We start from the raw sequence: 26,730 nt of genomic DNA on the forward strand, positions 1-26,730 counted from the left end.
TCACTGGACTGCCCCTATCTGCCTAGACATTTGTTTGCCTCCTGCCTCTATAACACTAGTTATAGACATCCTTTTCAGTTTTTGGTTTATAACAGCTCTCAAAGGATAACTATTAATAATAGTTGTCAGAGACAGAATAGGGAAAAGCAGTTATTTTTCATGGAACCTCTTGACATGATAATTTGTTAGACTTTTAAGAACTCTTTAATGAACTCATTTCTCAGCATTTTCCCTGGTATGATCTGGAGTTACAATAATACTCTCTATATGAAATAGGCTGGATGATCATAGAATAGGGCTTCCCATGCACATTCATCTGTTGTAAATGGGTCACAGGTGTGCCACTACTACTATAGGAACTTTTTTTTTTCTCCTTGGTGGGGGACAAAGTCTTGCTCTGTCACGCAGGCTGGAGTGCAGTGGAATGATCTTGGCTCCTGGGTTCAAGTGATTTTCCTGTTTCAGCCTCCTGAGTAGCTGGGATTACAGGCATGTACCACCTAAATAATAAAAATTAGCACTCAGCTAATTTTTATATTTTTAGTAGAATGGAGTTTTACCATGTTGGTCTCAAATTCCTGGCCGCAAGTGATCCTTGGCCTCCCGAAGTGCTGGAATTACAGGTGTGGGCTACCACGTCCAGTCCCTACTGTAGGAACCACTAAATTTCTATTTATGGTTCCTTCAGAAAAGCTGCTAAATTCTGAATTCAGCAGTCATTATTCAAATAGTGGAATTCATAATTCCAGTAGTGTGAGATGCTATTTGCTGTGGACAACAGCTCTGTCATGCCACAGGTCCCCCTTGGCAGCAAAGCTATCAGTTTTTGTCACTAGCCCCACACTAGTTGTATTAGTCAAGATTCTTTTAGAGTAACAGAACTAATAGGATATATCTCCAAAGGGGAGTTTATTAAGTATTGACATACATGATCACAACATCCCACAATAGGCTGTCTGCAAGCTGAGGAGCAAGGAGAGCCAGTCCAAGTCCCAAAACTAAAGAACTTGGAATCTGGTGTTTGAATGCAGGAAGCATTCAGCACAGGAGAAAGATGTAGGCTGGGAAGCTAGGTCCATTTCACCTCTTCACGTTTTTCTGCCTGCTTTATATTTGCTGGTGGCTGATTAGATGGTGCCCACTCATTTAAGGGTGGTCTGCCTTCCCACTAACTCAAATGTTAATCTCCTTTGGCAGCACCCTCACAGGCACACCCAGGATCAATATTGCATCCTTCAATCCAATGAAGTTGACACTCAGTATTAACCATTACAAGTCCACCCCTTGTCAACTTGAACCCATACATATCTCCTGAGATCATATGTAATCTTCACATAAAGACAATAATAAGGTCATAATTATGCCTAACATAATACACCTATCCTTTGTACAACCGGAAATACACCAATCCCCAACCCAAACATTACTACATAAAGTTAACAATACTTAAATGCTGATGTGACATAAGATTTATTGATTTCATATGATGAAGGAAAAAGAAATGCATAGTGGAGATATTAGTACAAGTGTACACATACACAAACATGTTTTTAACAAAAGGAGGAAATACTCATGGCAGTTGCAGTTCTCATTTCTGCAACTGGTCACGTGATCATAGCTGGTATTGATGACTACCTTCTTCTACCCATGCTGTATTAACTTTGCCTTCAGCAAGCACCCCAGCAGGTCATGGTTTTTTCCCTGGTGGAGTGACCCAAACCTTCATTTCTGAAGGATCCGGTTCATTTGTAGTCCTGCCGGGATTGGGCTGTTGTAGTTTTGCATTGACCTTAATCACAGGACATGGTAATACTAAGAGATACTAAGAGAGAATGGATTACCTGTATTCCATACATTTACTTCCTTACCTCTGTTGTAGAGTTGTAGACTGATTTCATCTTGATAGTCTGGGTCAGTCACCTCAGCCAACACTGTAACTCCCTTCTTAAGACTATTGACTTAAAGGTAGGAGGAACCCAAAGTGTCCAGGTGACAATTTTAACTTCCAGTTTAATGGAATCATTGTTGTGTCTCCTGGTGGCAGCATTCCTCCCTCTGGAACTAAGACCCCTAGGCCAGCAGAATGTAATGCTGCAGAATAGGAAGCAAAAATTTTGCTAGTGGATCACTAGGGGTGATGGTGAGTGGTGCCACTTCCACTTCTACTCCTTGATTCCTGACCTCGATTCCTTGAATCCTGGCAATGGGAGAAACAGTACCATTTTGGATGCTGATTCAGAACATACACGGCCTTCTAGAGAACTTTGCCCCAGCCCTGCAAAGTATTGTCACCTAGTTGGCTTTGTAATTTTGACTTCAAAAGGCCATTCCACCATTCCGTCAATCCAGATGCTTCAGGATGATGGGGAACATGGTAAGACCAGTGAATTCCATGAGCATGAGCACACTGCTGCACTTCTTTCAGCCATGGTCAGGCAGTGCTGTGTGGAATACCATGATGGTGGATAAAGCATTCCGTGAGTTGGCAGGTGCTGTGACTCACGCCTGTAGTCCCAACACTTTGGGAGGCCGAGGTGGGCCGATCACTTGAGGTCAGGAGTTTGAGACCAGCCTGGCCAACGTGGTGAAGCCCCATCTCTACTAAAAATATAAAAATTAGCCGGGCATGTTGGTGGGTGCCTGTAATCGTAGCTACTTGGGAGGCTGAGGCAGGAGAATTGCTTGAACCCAGGAGGCGGAAGTTGCAGTGAGCCAAGATTGTGCCACTGCACTCCAGCCTAGGCAACAGAGTGAGACTCCATCTCAAAAACAAAACAACACATCCCGTGAGTCCACAAATGGTAGTCTTGGCAGAAGCACTGCGTGCAAGATAGGCAAACTCTATCCAGAATGTTTCTTTGAGTGAGGACAAACCTCTTCCCTTTCCATGATGGAAGAGTTCCAATATAATTAATCTGCCCCAAGTAGCTGGGTGATCACCTGAGGAATGGTGCCACATTGAGGGTTTGGTGTTGGTCTATGCTCTTGGTAAATTGGGCACTCAGCAGTGTCCATAACCAGGTTAGCCTTGGTGAGTGGAAGTCCATGTTGCTGAGCCCATGCATATCCTCCATCCCTGCCACCGTGGCCACTTTGTTGGCCATGGGCAATGGCAGGGGTGGCTGGGAAAAGAGGCTGAGTGGTGTCAACAGAATGGGTCATACTATCCACTTAATTATTAAACCCCTCCTCCGCTGAGGTTACCCATTGGTGAGCACTCACATGGGATACAAATATCTTCATAGTTTTTGACCACTCACAGAGGTCCATTCATATACCTCTTCTCCAAATTTCCTTGTCACCAATTTTCTAATGATGCTCCTTCCAAGTCCCTGACCATCCAGCCAAACCATTGGCTACAGTCCATGAATCAGTATGTAATCGCACATCTGGCCGTTTCTCTTTCCACCTGGAGAACCAGGTGCACTGCTCAAAGTTCTGCCCACTGGGAAGATTTCCCTTCACTGTTGTCCTTCAGGGATGCCCTAGAAAGGGGCTGTAGTGCTGCAGCTATCCACTTTTGGGTGGTGCCTGCATATCGTTTAGAACCATCTGTGAAGCAGGCCCTAGTCTTCTCTTCCTCTGTCAGCTGATCATAGGGAACTCCCCATGAGGCCATTGGTGCATGCTGGGGAAGAGAAGGCAGGGTGGCAGGAGTGGAGACCATGGGCATTTGAGCCACTTCCTCATGTAACTTACTTGTACCTTCAGGACCTCCTTGAGCCTGACCATGTATATACCACTTCCATTTGATTATGGAATGCTGCTGTGCATGATCTACTTCATGGCTAGATCTGTCAGAAAGAACCCAGTTCATGATAGGCAGTTGAGGTCACATGGTCACTTGATGACCCATAGTCAAACATTCAGTTTCCACCAAAGCCCAGTAACAGGCCAAGGGCTGTCTCTCAAAAGGAGAGTAGTTGGCTGAGTGCGATGGCTCATGCCTGTAATCCCAGCACTTTGGGAGGCCGTGGCGCACAGATCACAAGGTCAGGAGATTGAGACGATCCTGGCAAACGTGGTGAAACCCCGTCTCTACTAAAAATACAAAAATTAACTGGGCATGGTGACATGCACCTGTAGTCTCAGCTACTTGGGAGGCTGAGGTAGGAAAATCACTTGAACCTGGGAAGCAGAGGTTGCAGTGAAACAAGATTGCACCACTGCACTCCAGCCTGGCGACAGCGAGACTCCATCCCCCCACCCCCCCGCAAAAAAAAAAGGGAGATTAGTTATCTGCAGAAGATGGCAGGGCCTTGCTCCAAAATTCTAGAAGTATCCACTGTGATTCACCTATGGGAGCCTGCTAAAGGCTCCAGATGGCATCCCTATCTGCCAATGATACCTTAAGCACCACTGGATCTGCTGGGTCATATGGCCCAGGTGGCAGAGCAACTTGCACAGCAGCCTGGACCTGTTGCAGAGCCTTCTCTTGTTCTGGACCCCACTCAAAACTGGCAGCCTTTCAGATCACTCAATAAATGGGCCGGAATAACACACCCAAATGAGGAATGTGTTACCTCCAAAATCCAAATAGGCCCACTAGGCATTGTGCCTGTTTCCTGGTTGTAGGAGGGGCCAAACACAGCAACTTATCCTTTACCTTAGAGGGAACATCTCAACAGGCCCCATACCACTGGATCCCTAGAAATTTTACGAGATAGAAGGTCCCTGAATTTTTAGTCTGATTTATTTCCCATCCTCTGGCATGCAAATGTTATACCAGTAAGTCCAGTATATTTGCTGCTTATTGCTCACTAGATCCAATCAGCATAATGTCGTCAGTGTAATGGACCAGTATGATATCTGTGGAAGCAAAAAGTGATCAAGGTCTCTCTGAATAAGATTATGACACAAAACTGGAGAGCCAATATATCCCTGAGGTAGGAAAGTAAAGGTATATTGCTAGCCTTGCCCCCTGAAGGCAAATTGCTTCTGGTTGGCCTTATGGACAGAAATGGAGAAAAGGCATTTGCAAAGTCAATGGCTGCATACCAGGTACCAGGAGAAATAGATTGACTAAATTAGGTAAAAGAAAGATGAAGGCTGCTAACTTAGACTTGAAGTAGTCAACCAGGGTATCTAAACAGCTGTCACTCACAGACTTTTCTTCCAGTGTGTAGTCAATATGTTGTCCTTTCCAGCTGTCTTCTTCCTGACTTCTGATTGACCCAACTCTAGTCATGTCCCAGACCCAATAGGGGTAGGGATTGGTTTGTATTGGGAGAGATAGAAGAATAGATCTCTGGGCAAACACAGGTAGTAGCCATTATATTATGCAACTAAGGATCTATTTGACTTGTGTTTACCTTAGCAACATAGCTTATATGTCAGCTTATCCTATGGATTCTCTTGGAGTTTCTATTAGACTCTTTGAAAGCAAGCGTAGTACCTTGCACACTTTATTTCCTAATGTGCTTTGCTTTTGAATGGTGCTCGATTTATTGCAGGCCTTTGGCTCTTTTTTTTTTTTTTTTTAATTTTTTTTGTGTCAGGGGAGATGGAGTCTCACTCTGTTGCCCAGGCTGGAGTGCAGTGATGCAGCCTTGGCTCACTTCAGCCTCCTCTTCTGGTTCAAGCATTCTCGTACCTCAGCCTCTCAAGTAGCTGGGATTTTAGGCACCCACCAGCATGCCTTGCTAATTTTTGTATTTTTAGTAGAGATGGGATTTCACCATGTTGGCCAGGCTGGTCTCGGACTCCTGGTCTCAAGTAATCTGCCTGCCTTGGCCTCTCAAAGTGTTGGGATTATAGGTGTGAGCCACCGTGCCCGGCCCCTTTAGCTCTTTTTACTACATTATTTCTATATTTTCTAGGCTGTTCACCTATAATTTTGCCTATGGTAGATTTACTTTTTTAACTTTATTTTAGGTTCAAGGATACACGTGAAAGTTTGTTGCATAGGTAAATACATGTCATGAGGGTTTGTTGTACAGATTATTTCATCTCCCAGGAATTAAGCCCAGTACCCAATAATTACCTTTTCTGCCCCATTCCTTCCTCCTACCCTCCACCCTCAAGTAGACCCTGGTGTTTGCAGTTTCCTTCTTTGTATTCATAAGTTCTCATCATTTAGCTCCCACTTATAAGTAAGAACATGTGGTATTTGGTTTTTTGTTCGTGCATTAGTTTTCTGTGGATAATGTCCTCCAGCCCCATCCATGTTCCCCGAAAGGACCTGATACTGTTCTTTTTTATGGCTGCCAGTAGATTTACTTATTAACGTCAGACTATGTAATTAAGAGCCTGGTGGTCTGTAAAAATATACATGACTACAGAGAGGGACTATCTCCCCTAGCTAATTCAGGGAACATGTCTTTTTTTTTTTTTTTTTTTAATGCTGGCAGGACTTAGTAGTTTGGTTGACAGGGCTATCCACAAATGATTCATGAAGAAAAAGGTAACTTACTCCAAGATAAGACCCATATTCACAGTCTTTGATCAAGGAAATTGATTTCATTTGTCTAATAGTAAGGTAAGTATGTAAAGATCTGATTTGAATCTTACTGGCTATAACTTTGGATATATTGATTGTGGGGTTTTTTTGCACCTCACTTTTCTTTTTTCTTTTTTTTTTTTTTTGAAACAGAGTTTCACTCTTGTTACCCAGGCTGGAGTGCAATGGCGCGATCTCGGCTCACCGCAACCTCCGCCTCCTGGGTTCAAGCAATTCTCCTGCCTCAGCCTCCTGAGTAGCTGGGATTACAGGCACGAGCCACCATGCCCAGCTAATTTTTTGTAATTTTAGTAGAGACAGGGTTTCACCATGTTGACCAGGATGGTCTCGATCTCTCGACCTCGTGATTCACCCGCCTCGGCCTCCCAAAGTGCTGGGATTACAGGCTTGAGCCACCACGCCCGGCCACCTCACTTTTCTTATAAATAGAAATGACACAATTGCAATAGCTTTGTCCTGCTGCCACCACCACCCTCCATTTCTGCCAAAATATGAGAAAAGAGTAACTAGCAGTGAGTTACCTTGGGTGAGACTGTCCATTTCTCAGTTTTAATTTTCTCATCTTTCAAATGAGGGAGCCTCTTCTAGCTGTGAAATCTTATATTTTGATTCTTTTGTTTGTTTCAAACAATTGACAAGAGTTTCTAGAAGTGTTTTTTCTGGTTGGGTGTGGTGCCTCATACCTGTAATCCCAGCCCTTTAGGAGGCCGAGGCAGGCAGATCACCTGAGGGTAGGAGTTCGAGACCAGCCTGACCAATGTGGAGAAACCCTGTCTCTACTAAAAATACAAAATTAGCTGGGCGTAGTGGTGCATGTCTGTAATCCCACTTACTCTGGAGGCTGAGGCAGGAGAATCACTTGAATCCAGGAGGTGGAGGTTTCTGTGAGCTGAAATCGTGCCATTGCGCTCCAGCCTGGGCAACAAGAGCAAAACTCCGTCTCAGAGAAAAAAAAAAAAAGGAATGTTTTTTATTTTGCAGTGCTCATTACATGAAACATCTCTTTCCTCTTCACTAGGCAGTTGCAGTGGTGCAGAATGGCTGACCTCAGTCTTGCAGATGCATTAACAGAGCCATCTCCAGAAATTGAGGGAGAGATAAAGCGGGACTTCATTGCCACACTAGAGGCAGAGGCCTTTGATGATGTCGTGGGAGAAACTGTTGGAAAAACAGACTATATTCCTCTCCTGGATGTTGATGAGAAAACCGAGAACTCAGAATCAAAGAAGAAACCATGCTCAGATACTAGCCAGGTTGAAGGTAAGTATTTAAACCAAACTGCTTATATATGTTCAGAAAGTAGGTTATGGATTATGCCGGTGGTCATAATCCTGGAAACTAAGAATAGAGCTGAGTTTTTTTTTTTTTAAGTATACCCTAATAATTATATTTCTTTGTTAGAAACCGACAACTTAACCACCCTTTCAGTGTGTGTTCATGAGTCTATAGAAAACACCCTAATGTTTCTTCTGTAATGTTCCAACTACCATATAATCTGCTTCTTAATTCCCTAAATTAAGCTGTCTGCTGTGCCTTTTCTTTGAAAGTAGCTTTGAAAAGTTAGATAAAATTCTGTGCTTATATCAGAACTTCATTTAGACTGGAATCAGACGCCATTTGTTGTCTTTGGGGTTATCCCAGGTCAAGATTAATTAAAGCCTGTAAGAGAAATTTTCCATTTTCCTGGATCAGATGTGCTAATATGGAGTTGAGGATTTTTGCATCTGTGTTCATGAGGGAATTAGTCTGTAGTTTTCTCATGATGTCTTTTGACAGTTTTAGAATTGAGGTCACAATGACTTTATAAAATGAATTGGGCAATGTTCCCAATATTCTTTCTCTTTTCTAGAATAGTTTGTATAGAATTGATATTTTTTTCTTCTTTTCAGTGTTTGATAAAAATAATCAATAAAGCTATCTGGGTCTGGAGTTTTCTGTCAGATTTTTAAAGTAGGAATTTTAGTGTCTTTCAGAGATCATAGAACTATTCTGGTTATCTATTTCGTACATTAGCTTTGATACTTTGTATCTTTCAAGGAATTCCTTGGTCCATTTTCTTGCATAAATGTTGCAGATTAATGGAGATAAAATTGTACCTTATGCTTTTAATGTCTGTAGGATCTGTTATGTCCCCTTTCATTTCTCATATTAGTCACTTGTGATCCTCCCTCCCTTCCTGGCTCCTTCCCCCCCACCCTTTCTTTCTTTCTTTCTTGATAGAGGTTATCAATTGTATTGAAAGATCCAGCTTTTGGTTTCATTAATTTTTTTTCTATTGTCTTTCTGTTTTTAATTTCTTCTCATATCTTTATTTTTTCCTTTCTTTTGTTTACTTAAATTGATTTATTCTTTTTCTGGTTTCTTAAGGTGGTACCTTATATCAGGTTTTGATCTGAGACCTTTCTAATCTAATTACTTAATGTTATAAATTGCCTTCTAATCACCATTTTAGCTGTGTCCCATGGATTTTTATATGTTGTATTTTATTTTCATTCAAAAATATTTGTATATATTTTCTTTGTGAATTCCTCTTTATGGCTGCCTTTTAAATGTTATCTTTATTTTTGGTTTTTAGCAATTTAAATATGTTGTGTTTAGGTGATATTTTGGAATTTTTCTGCTTGGGCTTCTGAGCTTCTTGATCTGTCCTTTTGATGTGGTTAAGTCTGGGAAATTTTTGGCCATTATATTTAATTTAATTAATTTATTTATTTGAGATGGAGTCTCACTCTGTCACCCAGGCTGGAGTGCAATGATGTGACCTCCGCTCACTGCAACGTCCACCTCCTAGGTTCAAGCAATTCTCCTGCCTCAGCCTTCCGAGTAGCTGGGACTACAGGTGTGCGCTGCCATGCCTGGTTAACTTTTTGTATTTTAGTAGAGACAGGATTTCACCATGTTGGCCAGGATAGTCTCAATCTCCTGACCTCGTGATCCCTCTGCCTTGGCCTCCCAGAGTACTGAGATTACAAGCATGAACCACTGTGCCCAGCCAGCCATTATCTTTTAAAATATTTCTTCTGTCCCATTCTTTTTCTCTTCTCCTTCTGGGATTCCAATTATATTTGTTAAATTGGTAGTGTCCCTTATCTCTTGGATGCAAGAGATCCAGAGAAAATTCACACTTACATTCAGGATTATCTACTGTCATGCTCACAAGAAAGACTGGAGGCAGGGTTGAGGGACCAGATAGAGCCTCCCTCAGTGGTATAGACCTGAAGAAGGCTACCACCATTGAAGGAAAAGGGAGAGAAAAAGGAGTTTTCTGTCCAGTTTTAGAATTGAGGTTACACTAACTTCATAAAATGAATTGGGAAGTACTCCCTTCTTTCTCTTTTCTAGAATAGTTTGTATAGAATTGATTTTTTTTCAATATTTGGTAGAATTTATCAATAAAGCTATCTGGGCCTGGAGTTTTTGGTTAGATTTTTAAAATAGGAATTTAGTTTCTTTTAGAGATTATAGAACTATTGCAGTTATCTAAAAAAGAGAGAGAAAAGAGTTTTTTTTTTTTTTTTTTTTTTTTTTTTTTTTGAGACAGAGTTTCGCTCTTGTTACCCAGGCTGGAGTGCAATGGCGCGATCTCGGCTCACCGCAACCTCCACCTCCTGGGTTCAGGTAATTCTCCTGCCTCAGCCTCCTGAGTAGCTGGGATTACAGGCACGCACCACCATGCCCAGCTATTTTTTTGTATTTTTAGTAGAGATGGGGTTTCACCATGTTGACCAGGATGGTCTCGATCTCTCGACCTCGTGATCCACCCGCCTCGGCCTCCCAAAGTGCTGGGATTACAGGCTTGAGCCACCGCGCCCGGCGAGAAAAGAGTTTTTTTCCTCTCTTTATTTCTGTTTGTGTTTTACTTTGGGTACTTTCTTTTGACCTGTCTTCCTCTTCCCTGATTCTTTTCCTAGTTGTGTTGAATCTAATGATGAGCTTTTAGTGACCATTATCTACTTCAGCATCTTTTATGTTTTTAATTTCTAGCATTTCTGTTTGCCTATTTCTTATAGCTTCCTTCTTTCTGCTGAAATGTCCCATCTGTTCATGCATGTTTTCCACCTTTTCTACTAGACTTTAACATATTAATCATAGTTGTTTTAAATCTCTGATAATTTGAAAATCTGGGTCATCTCTCAATCTGATTGTGGGGGGTGTGTGTGTGTGTGTGTGTGTGTGTGTGTGTGTGTGTTTGACTGAATGCTGGATCTCACATGTAAAATAGTAGGCTGAGACCAAAATGGATTTATGCTTGGAAATGGATATGTCTCTTGGGTTTAGTCAGTTTAACCAGGAGCTGAGCTAGTTTTGGGTTTGTTGTTACCGTAATTGCCTTCAGTGTACTACTGGCTTCAATTTCTTTAATTCTGTGCCTAGAGTGGTGACTGAGGAGGCCCTGGAAGGTTTTTCTTTAATGTACTTTCTCTACCCTTTCAGTCTTCCCTGTGTATTGGTACCTCAGAGGGGTCCTACTCTATGCTCTTTTCCCTCTTTTATCAGAATAGTGCTAGTCAGGTGGCGGGCAGAGTTTTTTCTTTTTTTAGACGGAATTTCACTCTTGTTACCCAGGCTGGAGTGCAATGGCGCGATCTTGGCTTACGGCAATCACCGCCTCCTGGGTTCAAGCAATTCTCCTGCCTCAGCCTCCTGAGTAGCTGGGATTACAGGCACGTGCCACCATGCCCAGCTAATTTTTTTTTATATTTTTAGTAGAGATGGGGTTTCACCATGTTGACCAGGATGGTCTCGATCTCTTGACCTCGTGATCCACCCGCCTCGGCCTCCCAAAATGCTGGGATTACAGGCGTGAGCCACCGTGCCCGGCCCAGAGTTTGTTTTAATGATACTGGTATAGATCCTGGATGAGGAATTTTTCTTGCTCCTCTCTCAGGTTTATAGGGTATTTTTCTATTACTCTTTCCCTAGCTACAGCCAGTCTTCTCATGTGCTCTTGGGCAGACAGGGTTTGGTACTTGCAGAGGGAGGGGTTCATGCTTTTCCCTTAATAGTGGTGGCCTTCTCCAGGTCTGTACCACTGAGGGAGGCTCTGTCTGGTCCCTCACCCTGGCTCCAGTCTTTGTTGTAAGTATGCAGTAGACATCTGTGAAGACAGTCCTGCAAGTGAATGTGAATTCCCTTTGTGTCTGTGGATTTGAGGGACCCCATAGTCTCATGCTAACCTTCGCTTAACCTTTAACACATCACTAAAATTTTTACTTTAATTTTTCTTAACTGCTTGTAGGGCACCCAGTATCTCTTCTTCACATGCTCTGACACAGGAGAGCTGGTGTTCACCTCTCATATCTCCTGGAGGGACTTGTCTTTCTTCGGAGTTCATACTACTAGGTAGCTTTCCAATGAATTCAAGTTAGTTTGTAGTTGATGTGGCTGTTTCTTATTGTTAGGGTGGGAATGACATTGCTTTTGGTGTTCTACAGCCTAAGTGGAAGATGAAAACTTGCTTCCTTTATATGTTCCTTTTTATGTTTAATTTGTGTGTTGGGGAGGGGGCAGACCACAACTCATTTTAAAAAGTACTGAGAATTTGAGATCTAATTATATCTATATAAATATTTACTCCAGGCTAGCCGTGGTGGCTCATGCCTGTAATCCCAGCACTTTGGGAGGCCAAGGCAGGTGGCTAACCTGAGGTCAGGAGTTTCAGACCAGCCTGGCCAACATGGCGAAACCTCACCTCTACTAAAAATACAAAAATTAGCCGGGGATGATGGTGTGCGCCTGTAATCCCAGCTACTCTGGAGGCTGAGGCATGAGAATCACTTGAACCTGGGAGGTGGAGGTTGCAGTGCGCAGACTTTGCACCACTGCCCTCCAGCCTGGATAATAGAATGAGACTCTGTCTTAAAAAAAAAAAAAAGATGCTATCATTGCTTACAAAAGAGTCTTGACCTTGAAAAAGCTTATGTTGAGAAATAAAGTTCATATTTTGTTTTTATCCTTGAATTAGATTTTCCAGAAACTCATATGTATTTTTTGAATGGGCTAACAAATGCATATGTACAAAATCAAATTGGTCCAAAGGGATATACAGTAAAAATAATTATCCCAACCCCTACACCCTTAGCCAGAAAATTCTCCTTCCTGGAGTAACCAATTGCCAATTTCTGGAGTAGTCTTTCTGAGTTAATAAACTTTTAATTATTATGTATCAAAAGTAGGGAGGATTTAGTAATTTTTCGAAAATAAAATAGTGTCTTAAAAACTTTCCTTCTCTTGGAACAAGTTAATGTTACAGGGATCAAGTCACTCAAGATGAAGCCCAAGAAAATCTGCTGCCACCTCACTGTCCTTATCCACCTAGGCTCAGTCCCAGATGGTGGAAGCAGTGCACAGTTAAAGGAAATTAGAAAATGAAAAGCAGCTAGCTTCTTCCACCTATGACTGATGAGAGTAAGTTAATAGGGATGGGAGAGCATCTCAACCATGACTAGTTGCTACAATATTTACATCCTATCATTCATTTCTTCATACTAAGTTTATGTTAGTCACAGAACAAAAGTCTTCACCATCCCTTATGGATTAGAGAGAATAGACTCCCATTTTCCATTAAGGAATCCAGATTTTTTGGAGTAAATATTTATTTTTGTGTGTGTGTGCTGGGATTACAAGTGTGAACCACCATGCCTGGCTTTTTTACATTATTAACTGAAGAAAGATGGGTGCCCTTTAAAGCTGTTTTTTCTTTTTAATTTTAACTTTTTGTTGCTACTAAAGTTTTTGTTGTTGTTGTTTTGTTTTTGTTTTTGTTTTTGTTTTTTTGAGACAGAGTCCTACTCTGTCACCAGGCTGGAGTGCGGTGGCACAATCTTGGCTCACTGCAACCCCTGCGTCCCGGGTTCAAGCGATTCTTCTGCCTCAGCCTCCTGGGTAGCTGGGAGTACAGGCATGCACCACCCTCCCAGCTAATTTTTATATTTTTAGTAGAGATGGGATTTCACCATGTTGGCCAGGATGGTCTCAGTCTCTTGACCACGTGATCCACCCACGTCAGGCTTCCAAAGTGCTGGGATATTAGGTATGAGCTACTGCGCCCAACCTGCTACTAAAGATTTTTTTTTCCTTTTTTTTAAAAGGCTAGTCAAGTACGGTAGTGAGAAGGGGGGAAAGAGTAGAACAAGGAGTACAATCTGTAACTGACTGTGAACAATCAATTGAGATAACTCACTACCTTCGGACCAGCCAAGATTTTTTAAAAGAAACAAAAAAATTCAGAAGGAGCCAAATCAGGACTGTTGTAAGGTGGATCCCTAATGATTTCTCATCAAAAGTGTCACAGATTATCTTTGTTGATGAGAGGAAGGAACAGGAGGATTTTCCTGGTGGAGAAGGAATCTCTGGTGAAGCTTTCCTGGGTGTTTTTCTGCTAAAGCATTGACTGACTTTCTCAAAACACCCTCATAATAAGATGTTACCATTATTTGGCTCTCTAGAAAGTCAACAGGCAAAATGCTTTGAGCATCCTAAAAAACTCCTGCATTTTCTCTTGACTAGTCCACTTTTGCTTTGATTGCAGCACTTACTCCTCTTGGTAACCATTGCTTTGATTGTGCTTTGTCTTTTTTTTTTTTTTTGAAACAGAGTTTTACTCTGTCACCCAGGCTGGAGGGCAGTGGTGCAATCTTGACTCACTGCAAGCCTCCCCCTCCTGGGTTCAAGTGATTCTCCTGCCTCAATCTCCCAAATAGCTGAGATTACAGGCGCTTGCCACCATGCCCAGCTAATTTTTATAGATTTAGTAGAGATGGGGTTTCATCATGTTGGTCAGACTGTCTCAAACTCCTGACCTCAGGTGATCCACCTGCCTCAGCCTCCCAAAGTGCTGGGATTACAGGTGTGAGCCACCATGCCCGGCCATGTGCTTTGTCTTTAGGATTATATTGGTGAAGCCATGTTTCATCTCCTGTTAAAATTCTTCAAAAAAGTACTTCAGGATCTTGATCCCACTTGTTTAAAATTTATATTGAAGGCTTTGCTCTTCGCAGCAGATTTGAATGCAACAGTTTTGGCACCAGTTGAGTGGAAAGTTTGCTCAATTTTAATTTATCAGCCAAAATTGTGTAAACTGAACCAATTGAGATGTCTGTGGTATTGTTGCAGAATATCCAGGAGACCGGACAGACCAATGGGTGAAACAGGAGGATTTTATTAAGGTGGCCACTGGCTCAGTGGTTTAGCATCCCAAGGCTGAGCAAAGGAGAAAGAAAATGGGGTATTTTTATACATCTTGGATGATGTAGCAGCTAACAGGTTTACAGAAGCCAGAACAGAAAACAGTTAATTTTAACATGTCTTGTGATGTACCTTACATTTGAAAGGTAACATTTTGAGAAATGCATTGTACATTCTTTGGGTGTTATCTTGTCCTGTGACCTTGCAGCTGATCAGCAAGAAAAACAGGAGTCTTGAGATGCCTGGGAACTTTGCTGAGAATGTGGGGAGAATAGATAAGGTAGGTTTCACAGGGAGTTAGTTAATTTTAAGCAGAGCTGGGAGTTAGGTTTTTTGTTAAACAACACGCAACACAGCAAAATTTATTATATAGCAACTACAAATTATAAGGTTTTGTTTTTACTATTATTGCTATTATTTAATTCCCTTCTTCAGTATTGGGAATTGTCAGTCCTCTTCAATTAGATCATTCTTTTTCCTCTCAAATTAACATTGGTCCACTGTTACTGTGGGCTTCATCTTCACCATTGTCTCCTTCTTTATTTTTTTCCTTTTTTGAGACAGAGTCTTAATACATTGCCCAAGTTAGAGTACAAAGAGTATTCACAGGTGTAACCATAGCACATTACAGCCTTGAGCTTCTGGGCTCAAGTGGTTCTCCTGTCTCAGCTTTCCAAGTAGCTGGGACTATAGGCACAAACCATTGCACCTGGCTGGTGTCTCATCCCTTCTTAAAACAAGTTATTCATATGTAAACTACAGATTTCTTTGGGGCATTGTCCCCATAACTTTACACAAAACATCAGTGATGGGGCCGGGCAAGGTGGCTCAAGCCTGTAATCCCAGCACTTTGGGAGGCCGAGGCGGGTGGATCACAAAGTCAAGAGATCAAGACCAGAAAGGTCGGGCGCAGTGGCTCAAGCCTGTAATCCCAGCACTTTGGGAGGCCGAGGTGGGCGGATCACAAGGTCAAGACATCGAGACCATCCTGGTCAACATGGTGAAACCCCGTCTCTACTAAAAATACAAAAAATTAGCTGGGCATGGTGGTGCGTGCCTGTAATCCCAGCTCCTCAGGAGGCTGAGGCAGGAGAATTGCCTGAACCCAGGAGGCGGAGGTTGCAGTGAGCCGAGATCGCGCCATTGCACTCCAGCCTGGGTAACAAGAGTGAAACTCCGTCTCAAAAAAAAAAAAAAAAAGAGATCAAGACCATCCTGGTCAACATGATGAAACCCTGTCTCTACTAAAAATACAAGAAATTAGCTGGGCATGGTGACGTGTGCCTGTAATCCCAGCTACTCAGGAGGCTGAGACAGAGAATTGCCTGAACCCAGGAGGCGGAGGTTGCGGTGAGCTGAGATCGTGCTATTGCACTCCAGCCTGGGTAACGAGTGAAACTCCATCTCAAAAAAAAAAAAATCAGTGATTTCACCATTCTTTTATCCAAGCCTGACCATAAATTTGCAGTTTGCTTTTGCTTCAGTTTTAGCAGCATTAATGTTGCTTTGATGGGGCTCTTTTCAAACTGACATTTTATCCTTTTTAGTGCTTCAAACTGGGTCCTGTTCAGACATGGTATAACAAGTTATGAGTTTTTGTTTTTGTTTTGTTTTTGAGACAGGGTCTTGAGCGCAATCTTGGCTCACTGCAACCTCTGCCTCCCAAGTTCAAGGAATTCTCCTGCCTCAGGCTCCTGAGTAGCTGGGATATTACAGGCGTGTGCCACCGCGCCCTACTAATTTTTGTATTTTTAGTAGAGATAGGGTTTCACGATGTTGGTCAGGCTGGAGTATGAGTTATTTTGATGCAAAAAAAACTCCCCTGAAGTTCATTAATAGTTTTTTCATAGTATGCATTTTCCATGAACTCTTTGAAGACCCCTTCCTCATTTAAAGTTTATAATTACAGCTGGGCATGGTAGTGTGCACCTATAGTCTGAGCTACTCAGGAAGCTGAGGTGGGAGGCGACCACTTGAGCCCCAGAGGTCGAGGCTGCAGTGAGCCGTAATTGTGCCACTGTGCTGCAGCCTGGGTGACAGAGAGAGACTCTGTCTCTAAAAATAATAATTATGGTAATAATAATAAAGTTTATGATTATAATAGATGGTAAATTACTACTTTTTTTTTCCATACTAGCTTCCTAAAAGTTGTGGAAGACTTAACTAAGAATAAAAGGAAGAGGTGATGGCTCTTTGGAGACACCAAAGAAGAAAAAGGAAAGGAGCCACCTTATTTAGCCTCGTAGAAATCTGGTGCAATTAGCCAGGTGCAGTGGCTCGTGTCTGTAGTCCCAGCTCCTTGGAGGCTGAGATGGGAGGATCGCTTGAGCCCAGGAGTTCTGGGCTATAGTGCGCTATGCCGATCTCCACTAAGTTCGGCATCAATATGGTGATGCCGGGAGTCGGGGACCACCACCAGGTTGCCTAAGGAGTGGTGAACCAGCCCAGGTCGGAAATGAAGCAGGTCAAAACTCCCGTGCTGATCAGTAGTGGGATCAAGCCTGTGAATAGGCACTGCACTCCAGCCTGGGTAACATAACGAGACCCCATCTCTTAAAAAATTTATATATATGTGTATATATGTATTTCTTAGAGTCTTGCTCCTTCACCAGGTGCCAGGCTGGAGTGCAGTGGTGCAATCTTGGCTCACTGCAACCACTGCCTCCTGGGTTCCAGCAATTCTCCTGCCTCAGCCTCCCGAGTAGCTGGGACTACAGGCGCGCGCCACCGCATCCAGCTAAGTTTTGTATTTTTAGTAGAGATGGGGTTTTACCATGTTGGCCAGGATGGTCTCAATCTCTTGACCTTGTGATCCGCCTGCCTCGGACTCCCAAAGTTCTGGGACTATAGGCGTGAGCCACCGCACCCGGCCAGGTCTGATTTTTATACATTATTGGACTGATGGTCTTTACCAAAATGACAGGTTTCATATTTGTGTTTTTCCTGGAGAATATTCTAAACAAGTTGTTCTTTTGAATACATCTTTAGAAGTGTTGGAAGGGCCCTAGACTTCAGTAATGTTTTATTATACATCTAGCTTTAATTTTCTTCTTAGTTGAGGTTCAGTAAACTACTGCTGATTGCTGGTGCTTTTTTTTTTTTTTTTTTTTTTTTTAAAAGAGTCTTTTCCTGTCGCCTAGGCTGAAGTGTGATGGCAGAATCATAGCTTACTGCAACATCTAACTAACTCCTGGGCTTAAAGGTTCCTCCTGCCTCAGTCTCCTGAATACCTAGGACTACATGTGCACATGCCTCACCAATCTTTTTATTTTTTGTAGTGACAGTCTGACTGTGTTTCTGTGGCTGCTCTGGCACTTACGGCCTCAAGTGATCCTCCTGCCTTAGCCTCCCAAAGCACTGGGATTACAGGTGTGAGCTACTGCACCCAGCTTAGCGCTCCTTGATATACTCTTACAATAGGCTTACTTAGGCCAACCAGTGGAAGTTGATCAACCATTTTCTTGCATCTAGATACAGAAGGGGCAGTTGAATAGGTTACACATGATAGAATTCTTTGGACAATGGCATTTTATTTCCTTTAATTCTTGTTTCCACCCTAATTGTCTTCAACTTATAAAATGAGAGGTAAGAAAGCAGGGCTGCTTTTATGGCATTTTTTGCAAAGTAGGAAAGTTGCTTTTTCCTCTAAGCATGATTCCTGCCTCATACCTGGCAACACAAGAACCACCCACCTACTTTTATGCATTTTCTGTGGATATACTATACTCATTTCCTTTTTTACTTCCATTTATTCTTGCTTCTACAGGTATTTTATCGTGGCCTTGCCTCTGTAAACCATCTAAACACCAATACCTAGAAATAAAATTGGTGTGAAACTCTTCTGAAATGCCTATTACTTTGGGAAACAATTCTCAAATACTTTTACAGAATATATGTACTACTTGTTTTGTACCATGGCTGTAATAAGAAAAAAAAATTATGTACTACCTGATTTTTTCCATTAAAAAATGGTGTTTTCCATAATTGTTCATTATCAGCACTATATGGCTCTATTTTCTAGACAAGGGAGACAAAAGATAGAAACTTTCTCTTAGATGTAAATGATGAAGGAACACATCTGTGACTCTTGTTCTTTCAGATGATCATCTAGCACAGTGTTGATCCTCAGACACATTTATGGAACAAGTCACTTAATTCTATCCTCTGTGATTTATAAATAGTTCTTCTGAGGTTGAGAAAATTCTTTCTCCTCAACATTCCATAAGGTCTTTGAAGCTAAAAGCTTATTCCCTTAGAATAAGAAATTAACCTAGGGCAGTGGCCGGCTAAGTTTTTTTGTACTTTTAGTAAAGGCAAGTTCTCACTGTGTTGCCTGGCCTAGTCTTGAACTATTGTGCTCAAGTGATCCTCTTGCCTTGAGTCCCAAAGTGCTGGGACTACAGACACCACACCATGCCACACACCAGCAGTCTATTTTAACAAGCCATGATAGGTGACTCGGATGCACATGCATGATTGAGAAACACTAATCCAGGGGAAAGGGTCTAAGTGACAGCTATTAATAGATACTACAGAATTTCTCCTCAACAGACTGGTTCCTTCTTTTGCAGAGCATTGCAACTAGCTTAATTGGCACTAGAGGGCAGTGTTGGCATGGGTCTGACCACACGGGCAGATTCCTTTGCATTGAGACCTGGCTGAATGCTGTCTCTTTTGCCGAGGCTGATTTGCTGTGGCTCTCTTCCTCACAGTTACATATGGGCTTCTCAGATTCCGGCTTCTTCTCTGCCAAGTTGATTTGCCTGCTGTGGGAATCTCACAGCTCCCAGGGAAAGAGGGTCAACAAAACAAAGTAAATGCCGGGCGCGGTGGCTCAAGCCTGTAATCCCAGCACTTTGGGAGGCCGAGGCGGGTGGATCACGAGGTCAAGAGATCGAGACCATCCTGGTCAACATGGTGAAACCCCGTCTCTACTAAAAATACAAAAAATTAGCTGGGCATGGTGGCACGTGCCTGTAATCCCAGCTACTCAGGAGGCTGAGGCAGGAGAATTGCCTGAACCAGGAGGCGGAGGTTGCGGTGAGCCGAGATCGCACCATTGTACTCCAGCCTGGGTAACAAGAGTGAAACTCCGTCTCAAAAAAAAAAAAAAGTAAATTTGAATATCTTTATATCTCAGAGAATGTGATCAGTGTCAAAAAAAAAAGGGTGCTATTTTTGATGCTGTGTATGTTTCACTGAGAAAGTTTTCATTTCATGAAATGGGGGTTCTCTGGGGAAGTCAGTCAGTGAGAGAACACAGTATAGCATCTTTTGAGTTGGGACTTGTCCAGTAACGTGCAGAATTCCAATGATTAGGGTTCAATATGTCTTATCTGGCAGGGAAGTATGCAAGCCTTTTTTCTACTTGACAGCCTTAGTGTTTTTAGTGTTATGTTATGTTGTTTTTATTCTCTCCTTGGCTTATATTTTTAGATTGTGAGGTGGTGTATGTATAGTAGAATTCATCTGCTCTTACTCCTTTCTGACCTCTTCTTGCTTTCATTTTATTTTATTTTGGTAAAGTTTCTTGATCAATCTGTAGTTACTCTGTAGTTGATTGATAACAAATTTATATTTTATCAACTTATTAATAACAGTGAGAATAACAGTGGCTATTTAGCACTGTACAACTGACATCCTATATTATTTCATTTAGTCCCACTTCCCAGGTGAAGCTTAAGGATTAGAAATGAGAAGGTTGCATTTGATCATTTAGTTAATAATGAAAGAAGCACAGCCTGAACCCAGATCTTCTCATCTCATTTTTGTTTTTATTAAACAATTAAAAATTTTTTAAAAATCGAGATGAGGTCTCGCTATATTGCCCAGGTTGGTCTTGAACTCCTGGCTTCAAGCAGTCCTCCCGCCTGTGCCTCCCAAAGTGCTGGGATTACAGACATGAGCTACCAGATCTTCTCATTTTAAACCCCTGTTCTTTTTGTTAAACTATACCTTTTTCATGAACACGTACTTTCTACTTGATCTAGTATCTCATTGATAGTTTTTAAAAACTAAAGATCCACTTTTTAAATTCAAAGAGCAGAATTATTAGACATACTATGTTCAGGAAATGTAAAAGAGTCTTGTTTCTTTTCAATAAAGAGCACAAACTGAGGGACTCTGCCACTAATTCATATTAGTTTGTAAAATATTTCACTTTCCTAGACAACTGTTTCACATCTGCTCTCTGTTAAAACTGCTGGCACTTACTCTCCTGTATATATTCATAAATCATAAATTAATTGACGTAATCAGAACAGAACTTCCACATGGACCCACCACACATTTCCTCCTAACTCATGTTCCTCTATGCCCTTATTGTCTACTGCTTTTCTATTATGGGTCAACTGCTGTCACTCAGGCCACTGCTGTCACAGTTATCTCTTCTGTCTTCTGCATCATCAGTTCCTTTCTTTCAATTGGTTCATTCACCAGCATCAAACGTACGGTAATTTTTTCTTCTTTTTGAGACAGAGTCTCGCTCTGTTGCCCAGGCTGGAGTGCAGTGGCACGATCTCAGCTCACTGCAACCTGCACCTCCCAAGTTCAAGCAATTCTTCTGCCTCAGCCTCCTGAGTAGCTGGGATTATAGGCAGCCACCACTGTGTCTGGCTAATTTTTATATTTTTAGTAGCCAGGTTTCTTGATGTTGCTCAGGCTGGTCTCGAACTCCTTACCTTGTGATCTGCCCGCCTTGGCCTCCCAAAGTGCTGGGATTATAGGTGTGAGCTACTGTACCCAGCCTATAATTTTTTTTATCATTAAAAAAAACTGTCTGAATCTCACATCCATCTCATCTACCTTTTTACTTTGTTTTGCTCTTTCTTTGAAAGAGATTTATCTACTACCCATCACCAATTCCTTTCCTCCCAGTTGCTCTTGAATTTACTCTCATCATATGCACCACCACAAAACTTCCCTTGCCTAAAGTATAATGCCTGGATGTTGCCAATGACAAATCCAATATTACTCCAAGGGTTTTGCCTGAGCAACTGAAAGGAAAGAATTGCCATTGTCTGAGATGGGGAAAGCTACAGAAGGAGTAGGATTTGAATGGAAGAGAAGAAATTTAGCTTGGGATATGTTCACAGTGAGTTACCTGCTAGTCATCCAAATGGAGAAGATGGATAGGCAGTTAAAGAGTTTGGAGTTGAGAGGAGAGTTCTGGGCTGGAGGTTGATGTTATATAAAGCTTTTGCTAAAGATGTTGTTCTAAAATCCTTTAAGATTGGATTTAGATAGGCTGGGCATGGTGGCTTGTGTCTGTCATCCTAGCACTTTGGGAGGTGAAGGCGGGAGGATCGCCTGACATCGGGAGTTTGAGACCAGCCTGACCAACGTGGAGTAACACTGTCTCTACTAAAAATACAAAATTAGCTGGGTGTGGTGGTGCATGCCTATAATCCCAGCTACTCGGGATTATAGGGAGGCTAAGGCAAGAGAATCACTTGAACCCAGGAGGCAGAGGTTGTGGTAAGCCAAGATTGTGCTGTTGCACTGCAGCCTGGGCATAAGAACAAAACTCCGTCTCAAAAAAAAAAAAAAGATTGGATTTAGATAAAACTTTGCAGAACATTCCGACTTCTGTTTCCCTTCCCTTCTAAACCTCCTACTATCTCCACACCCTGCAAGCCTTTCTTTTCATCTTCCTCTTGGTGTTTTTCTTCCCTGAACTTTCCTCTTTCCTCTGTGGCACTTGTAAGTTCATAATTAAACTATTTGTTATCTTACACTTACTAATATACCCTAAAGCAGGGATAATATTTTGTTTACTATTATATTTCATGGAGAATGGTACATATAGCAAAAGTATGGAGGCACAGAATACTCAAAGTTTACTAGCAACCTCAAGTTTCTCAGTGTTAAGAAATCAGAGGTTACAGTGACAAGTGATCATGGAGAAGCATATTAAGTGAAATTATGCAGCACCTCATGGTCTATACAAAACTGAGAGTGCAAGGGTACTGGGAAACATGGCCAGATCTGCATTAGAGATCACTGCGCACATGATAGATGTGTAATCATTGCTTATTACACTGAAGTGAAATAGTTTTTGTCAGTTTGTTCAGGTGTGGGTTGTGTTAATGTGCAGACTAAGAAGCAATTGTGTCTGCAAAATGGTAGATATTTAGGGTAGGCGTACTTGTTTAATCCTAAACCCTCTTAATAGTCTCAATGATCGTATTTAGTGAAGTTTATATCTGTGCATAAAAAATTAGTGTGACATTTTTCCAAAAATAGTTATTTTCTGACTTTGATTTGAAAATATACTTCTATCTCATAACTAATAGTTTTTTTGGAAAAACAAACAAAAATATAGTACCAAAATGTTAGTTCATGATCATTGTACCTTGTTATGAAAGAGAGCAGGGGCCCACCATGTGGGGGATCACAACTCTCAAGTGTAATCTCAGCACTTGGGAGGCCGAGGCAGGTGGATCACCTGAGGTCAGGAATTTGAGACGAGCCTGGCTAACATGGCAGAACCCCTTCTCTACCAAAAGTACAAAAACTAGCCAGGCGTGGTGGCATGCACCTGTAGTCCCAGCTACTCAGGAGGCCAAGGCATGAGAATTGCTTGAACCCAGGAAGTAGAGGTTGCAGTGAGCTGAGATTGTGCCACTATACTCCAGCCTGGGCAATGAATTGAGACCCCATCTCAAAAAATACTCTGCAAGCAAGCCAGGATGGTGACGTGTACCTGTAGCCCCACCCAGGCTACTTAGTAGGAGGGAGGATCAGATCTCTTGAGCCTAGGAGTTTGAGTGCAGCCTGGGTAACATAGCAAGACCCCAAAGACCCCATCTCTTCAAAAATATTCTGCAAGCAAATGACTTTGTTAAACTGTAAGAACAAAGCCAAGAACCTACCATGTACCCTTTACTTGGGTTTATTAATTGTTACTGTTTTGCACATTTGCTTTATCATCCTCTTTATATTTACATATACTTCCTTCCCCTTGGATCATCTAAGAACAGATTGCAAAACTTGTGCCTCTTTACCCAAAGAACTAGGCATTTGCACATTGTAAGAATATGATGATAGAAATCAGAAGTTAAGCATTGAGGAGATACTCCTGTCTAATCCATGAACGTTATTTCATTGTCATCAGTTGTCCCAACAGATTCAACACATTCCTTTCTAATTTTTTTCTTTTTGTCTGCAGTTGAATCTGGAATCACATTAGTTTTCATGTCTCTTCAGCCTCCTTTAATTGGAGCAGTTCCTCAACTCTTCTTTGTCTTTCATCACCTTAATATTTTTGAATAGTATGGACCAGTTATTTTGTAGAAGTCCCCTAATTTGGGTTTGCATGGCATTTCCTTATAATTAGATTCAAGTTACACATTTTTGGCAGTAATACTGTATGAATATGATCTGTCCTTAGTGCACCACATCAGGAAGCACATGATGTCACTTTATTGCATTATTGGTGATAGTAACTCTCATCACTTGTTAGTGTCTGCCTGTTTTCTTTGCTGTAAATTTTTTTCTAATTAAAAAAAAATATTTATTTAGAGACAAGGTCTTACTTTGTTACCCTAGCTGGAGTGCAGTGGGCACAATCTTGGCTCACTGCAGCCTTGACCTCTCCAGGCTCAAGCAATCTTCTAGCCTCAGCCTCACAAGTAGCTGGGACTACAGGCATGTACCACATGCCTGGGGCGGGGGTGGGGGGGGTCTCCTTTTGTTGCCCAGGCTGGAGTACAGTGCCACAATTTTGGCTCACTGCAACCTCTGTCTCCCGGGTTCAAGTGATTCTCCTGCCTCAGACCTCCAAGGAGCTGGGATTACAGGCATGCACCACCATACCCGGATAATTTTTGTATTTTTAGTAGAGACGGGGTTTCACCATGTTGGCCAGGCTAGTCTCAAACTCCTAACCTCATGTGATCCACCCACCTCGGCCTCCCAAAGTGCTGGGATTACAGGCATGAGCCACCGTTTCTGGCTACCTGATTAATTTTTGTATTTTTTATAGAAATGGGGTTTTGCAATGTTATCCAGGCTGGTCTTTAACTCCTCGGCTCGAGTTATCTGCTTGCTTCACTCTCTCAAAGTGCTGAGATTACAGGCATGAGCCACCATGCCTGGCCTCTTTACTGTAAAATTTATATTTTTCTCTTTGTGATGAATAAATAATTTGTGAGGAGATACTTTGAGGCTATGTCTATATTCTGTACCTAATCCAAGATTCACCTATTTCAGTATCTACGCAATTTTTAAATAATTTTTTGGTTTCCAAGCCAGTTGAAATGTGTTCTGCAGCATCTTATATGCAAGTCACATTTTATGAATCGAAAATTCCCTTTTGGACATTTTAGGTCAAAAATACCAGGAGGTGTTGGGTATGGAGACTTACACTTGTAATCCTAGCTCTTTGGGAAGCAGAGGTGGGAGGAGTACTTGAATCCAGAAGTTTGAAATGAGGAAGGGGGGGCAACACAGTAAGACTGCATCTCTACACAGAAAAAAATAAAAAAAGTAGCTAGGTGTGGTGGTGCATACCTGTAGTCTTAGCTACTCGGGAGGCTGAGGCAGGAGGAAAGGCAGAAAGAAAGTAAACAGGTATGTGCAAATGAGACTTCCATTATGCATATTATTCCTGGTTAAATCTCTCATTATTTATGCTCTTCACTGGAAAAAAAATTTACCTTTAATTGCACAAATCATTCATAAAAAGGCTGTTAGGGAGCTATGCTCCAAAGCCCACAGTGACAGAAATAGTATGTCAACGGGACATAGGAGTCAACTGAAAAAGTTCCCAGTAGCCAACACTGGAAAAATTTGAGCAACAAAATAAATGACATAGTATTGAATTAGTGCCCAGTGAACAAGGCTGATCCTGGTGGCTCATGCCTGTAGTCCCAGCTGCTTGGGAGACTGAGGCAGGAGGATCACTTGAACCCAGGAGTTTGAGAACAGCCTGGGCAACATAGTAAGACCCTGTCTTTCTATATATATATATGTGTGTGTGTGTGTGTGTGTGTGTGTGTATATATATATATAAATTGGTGACTTACTCCTGTAATCCCAGTACTTTGGGAGGCCAAAGTGGGTGGATCTTCTGAGATCAGGAGTTCAAGACCAGCCTGGCCTTGGCCAACATGGTGAAACCCCATTTGTACTAAAAATACAAAAAAGCACTACAAGTGCTCGCCTCCCAGGCATGGTGGTGAGCACCTGTAGTTCCAGCTACTCAGGAGGCTGAGACACAAGAACTGCTTGAACCTGGGAGGTGGAGGTTGCAGTGAGCCGAGACTGGGCCACTGCACTCCAACCTGGGCAACAGAGGGAGACTCTGTAAATAAGTAACTAAATACATAAATAAAATAAATTAGCCAGCTGTGGTGACACACACCTATTGTCCCATGTACTTGGGAGGCTGGGGCAGAAGGATCATTTGAACCCAGCATTTTGAGGTTACGGTGGGGGGTGTACTCCAGCCTGGGCAACAGAGCAAAACCCTCTCTCTTTAAAAATAAAAATAAAAATAAAAAAAGGCTGGACACAGTGGCTCACACCTGTAATCCCAGCACTTCGAGGAGGCTGAGGTGGGTGGGTTACCTGAGGTCAGGAGTTTGAGACCAGCCTGGCCACTGAGAGTGGTGATGCGTGCTTTTAGTCTCAGCTACAAGCTACTCGGGAGGTTTAGATAGGAGAATCAGTTCAACCCGGGACACAGAGGTTGCAGTGAGCCGAAATTATACCACTGCACTCCAGCCTGGGCAACAACTCCTCCGTCTCAAACAAAACAACTCCCTTCATTTTCCTGTAATTCTATTTCCTCAAGAAGGGTAGATCTTTTAAGACCTTGTTCTATGCAGTTACAAACATACAATAAAAAATTTAGTGACTTTAGTTTCATACAACTGGAATCAAACCATATGAATGTTTTTAAACTTGCTTTTTTAAACTTTATTATCTTAGGAAATTTTCTGTCACTATATATCAAGCTTTCTTTTTAATTTGGTCTAAAGTAGCGGTCTTGAAACTTTTGGTTACATACTTATATGAGAATTCTGAGAAATTCTTTCTCTTTGTACATTAAGTTAACATCTAAAATTTTGTAGCAGAAG

General features: G+C 42.0%; 1 protein-coding gene across 30 annotated transcripts in view; it reads left to right on the forward strand.

The window, feature by feature from the left end:
* The window catches only part of MAP4 (microtubule associated protein 4), a 228,385-nt gene that overhangs the window by 73,395 nt on the left and 128,260 nt on the right, over nt 1-26,730 (forward strand). For all 30 annotated transcript variants that reach the window (XM_039477523.2, XM_010337027.3, XM_039477527.2 and 27 more), the window contains one exon: nt 7,479-7,720. In XM_039477523.2, coding sequence (XP_039333457.1) covers nt 7,498-7,720 — 223 coding nt within the window. In that variant the 5' untranslated portion in view covers nt 7,479-7,497. Of the gene's footprint in view, nt 1-7,478; nt 7,721-26,730 lie in introns of those variants that run through there.

Source organism: Saimiri boliviensis, chromosome 8, assembly GCF_048565385.1.
Source record: "Saimiri boliviensis isolate mSaiBol1 chromosome 8, mSaiBol1.pri, whole genome shotgun sequence".
NCBI lineage: Eukaryota > Metazoa > Chordata > Mammalia > Primates > Cebidae > Saimiri > Saimiri boliviensis.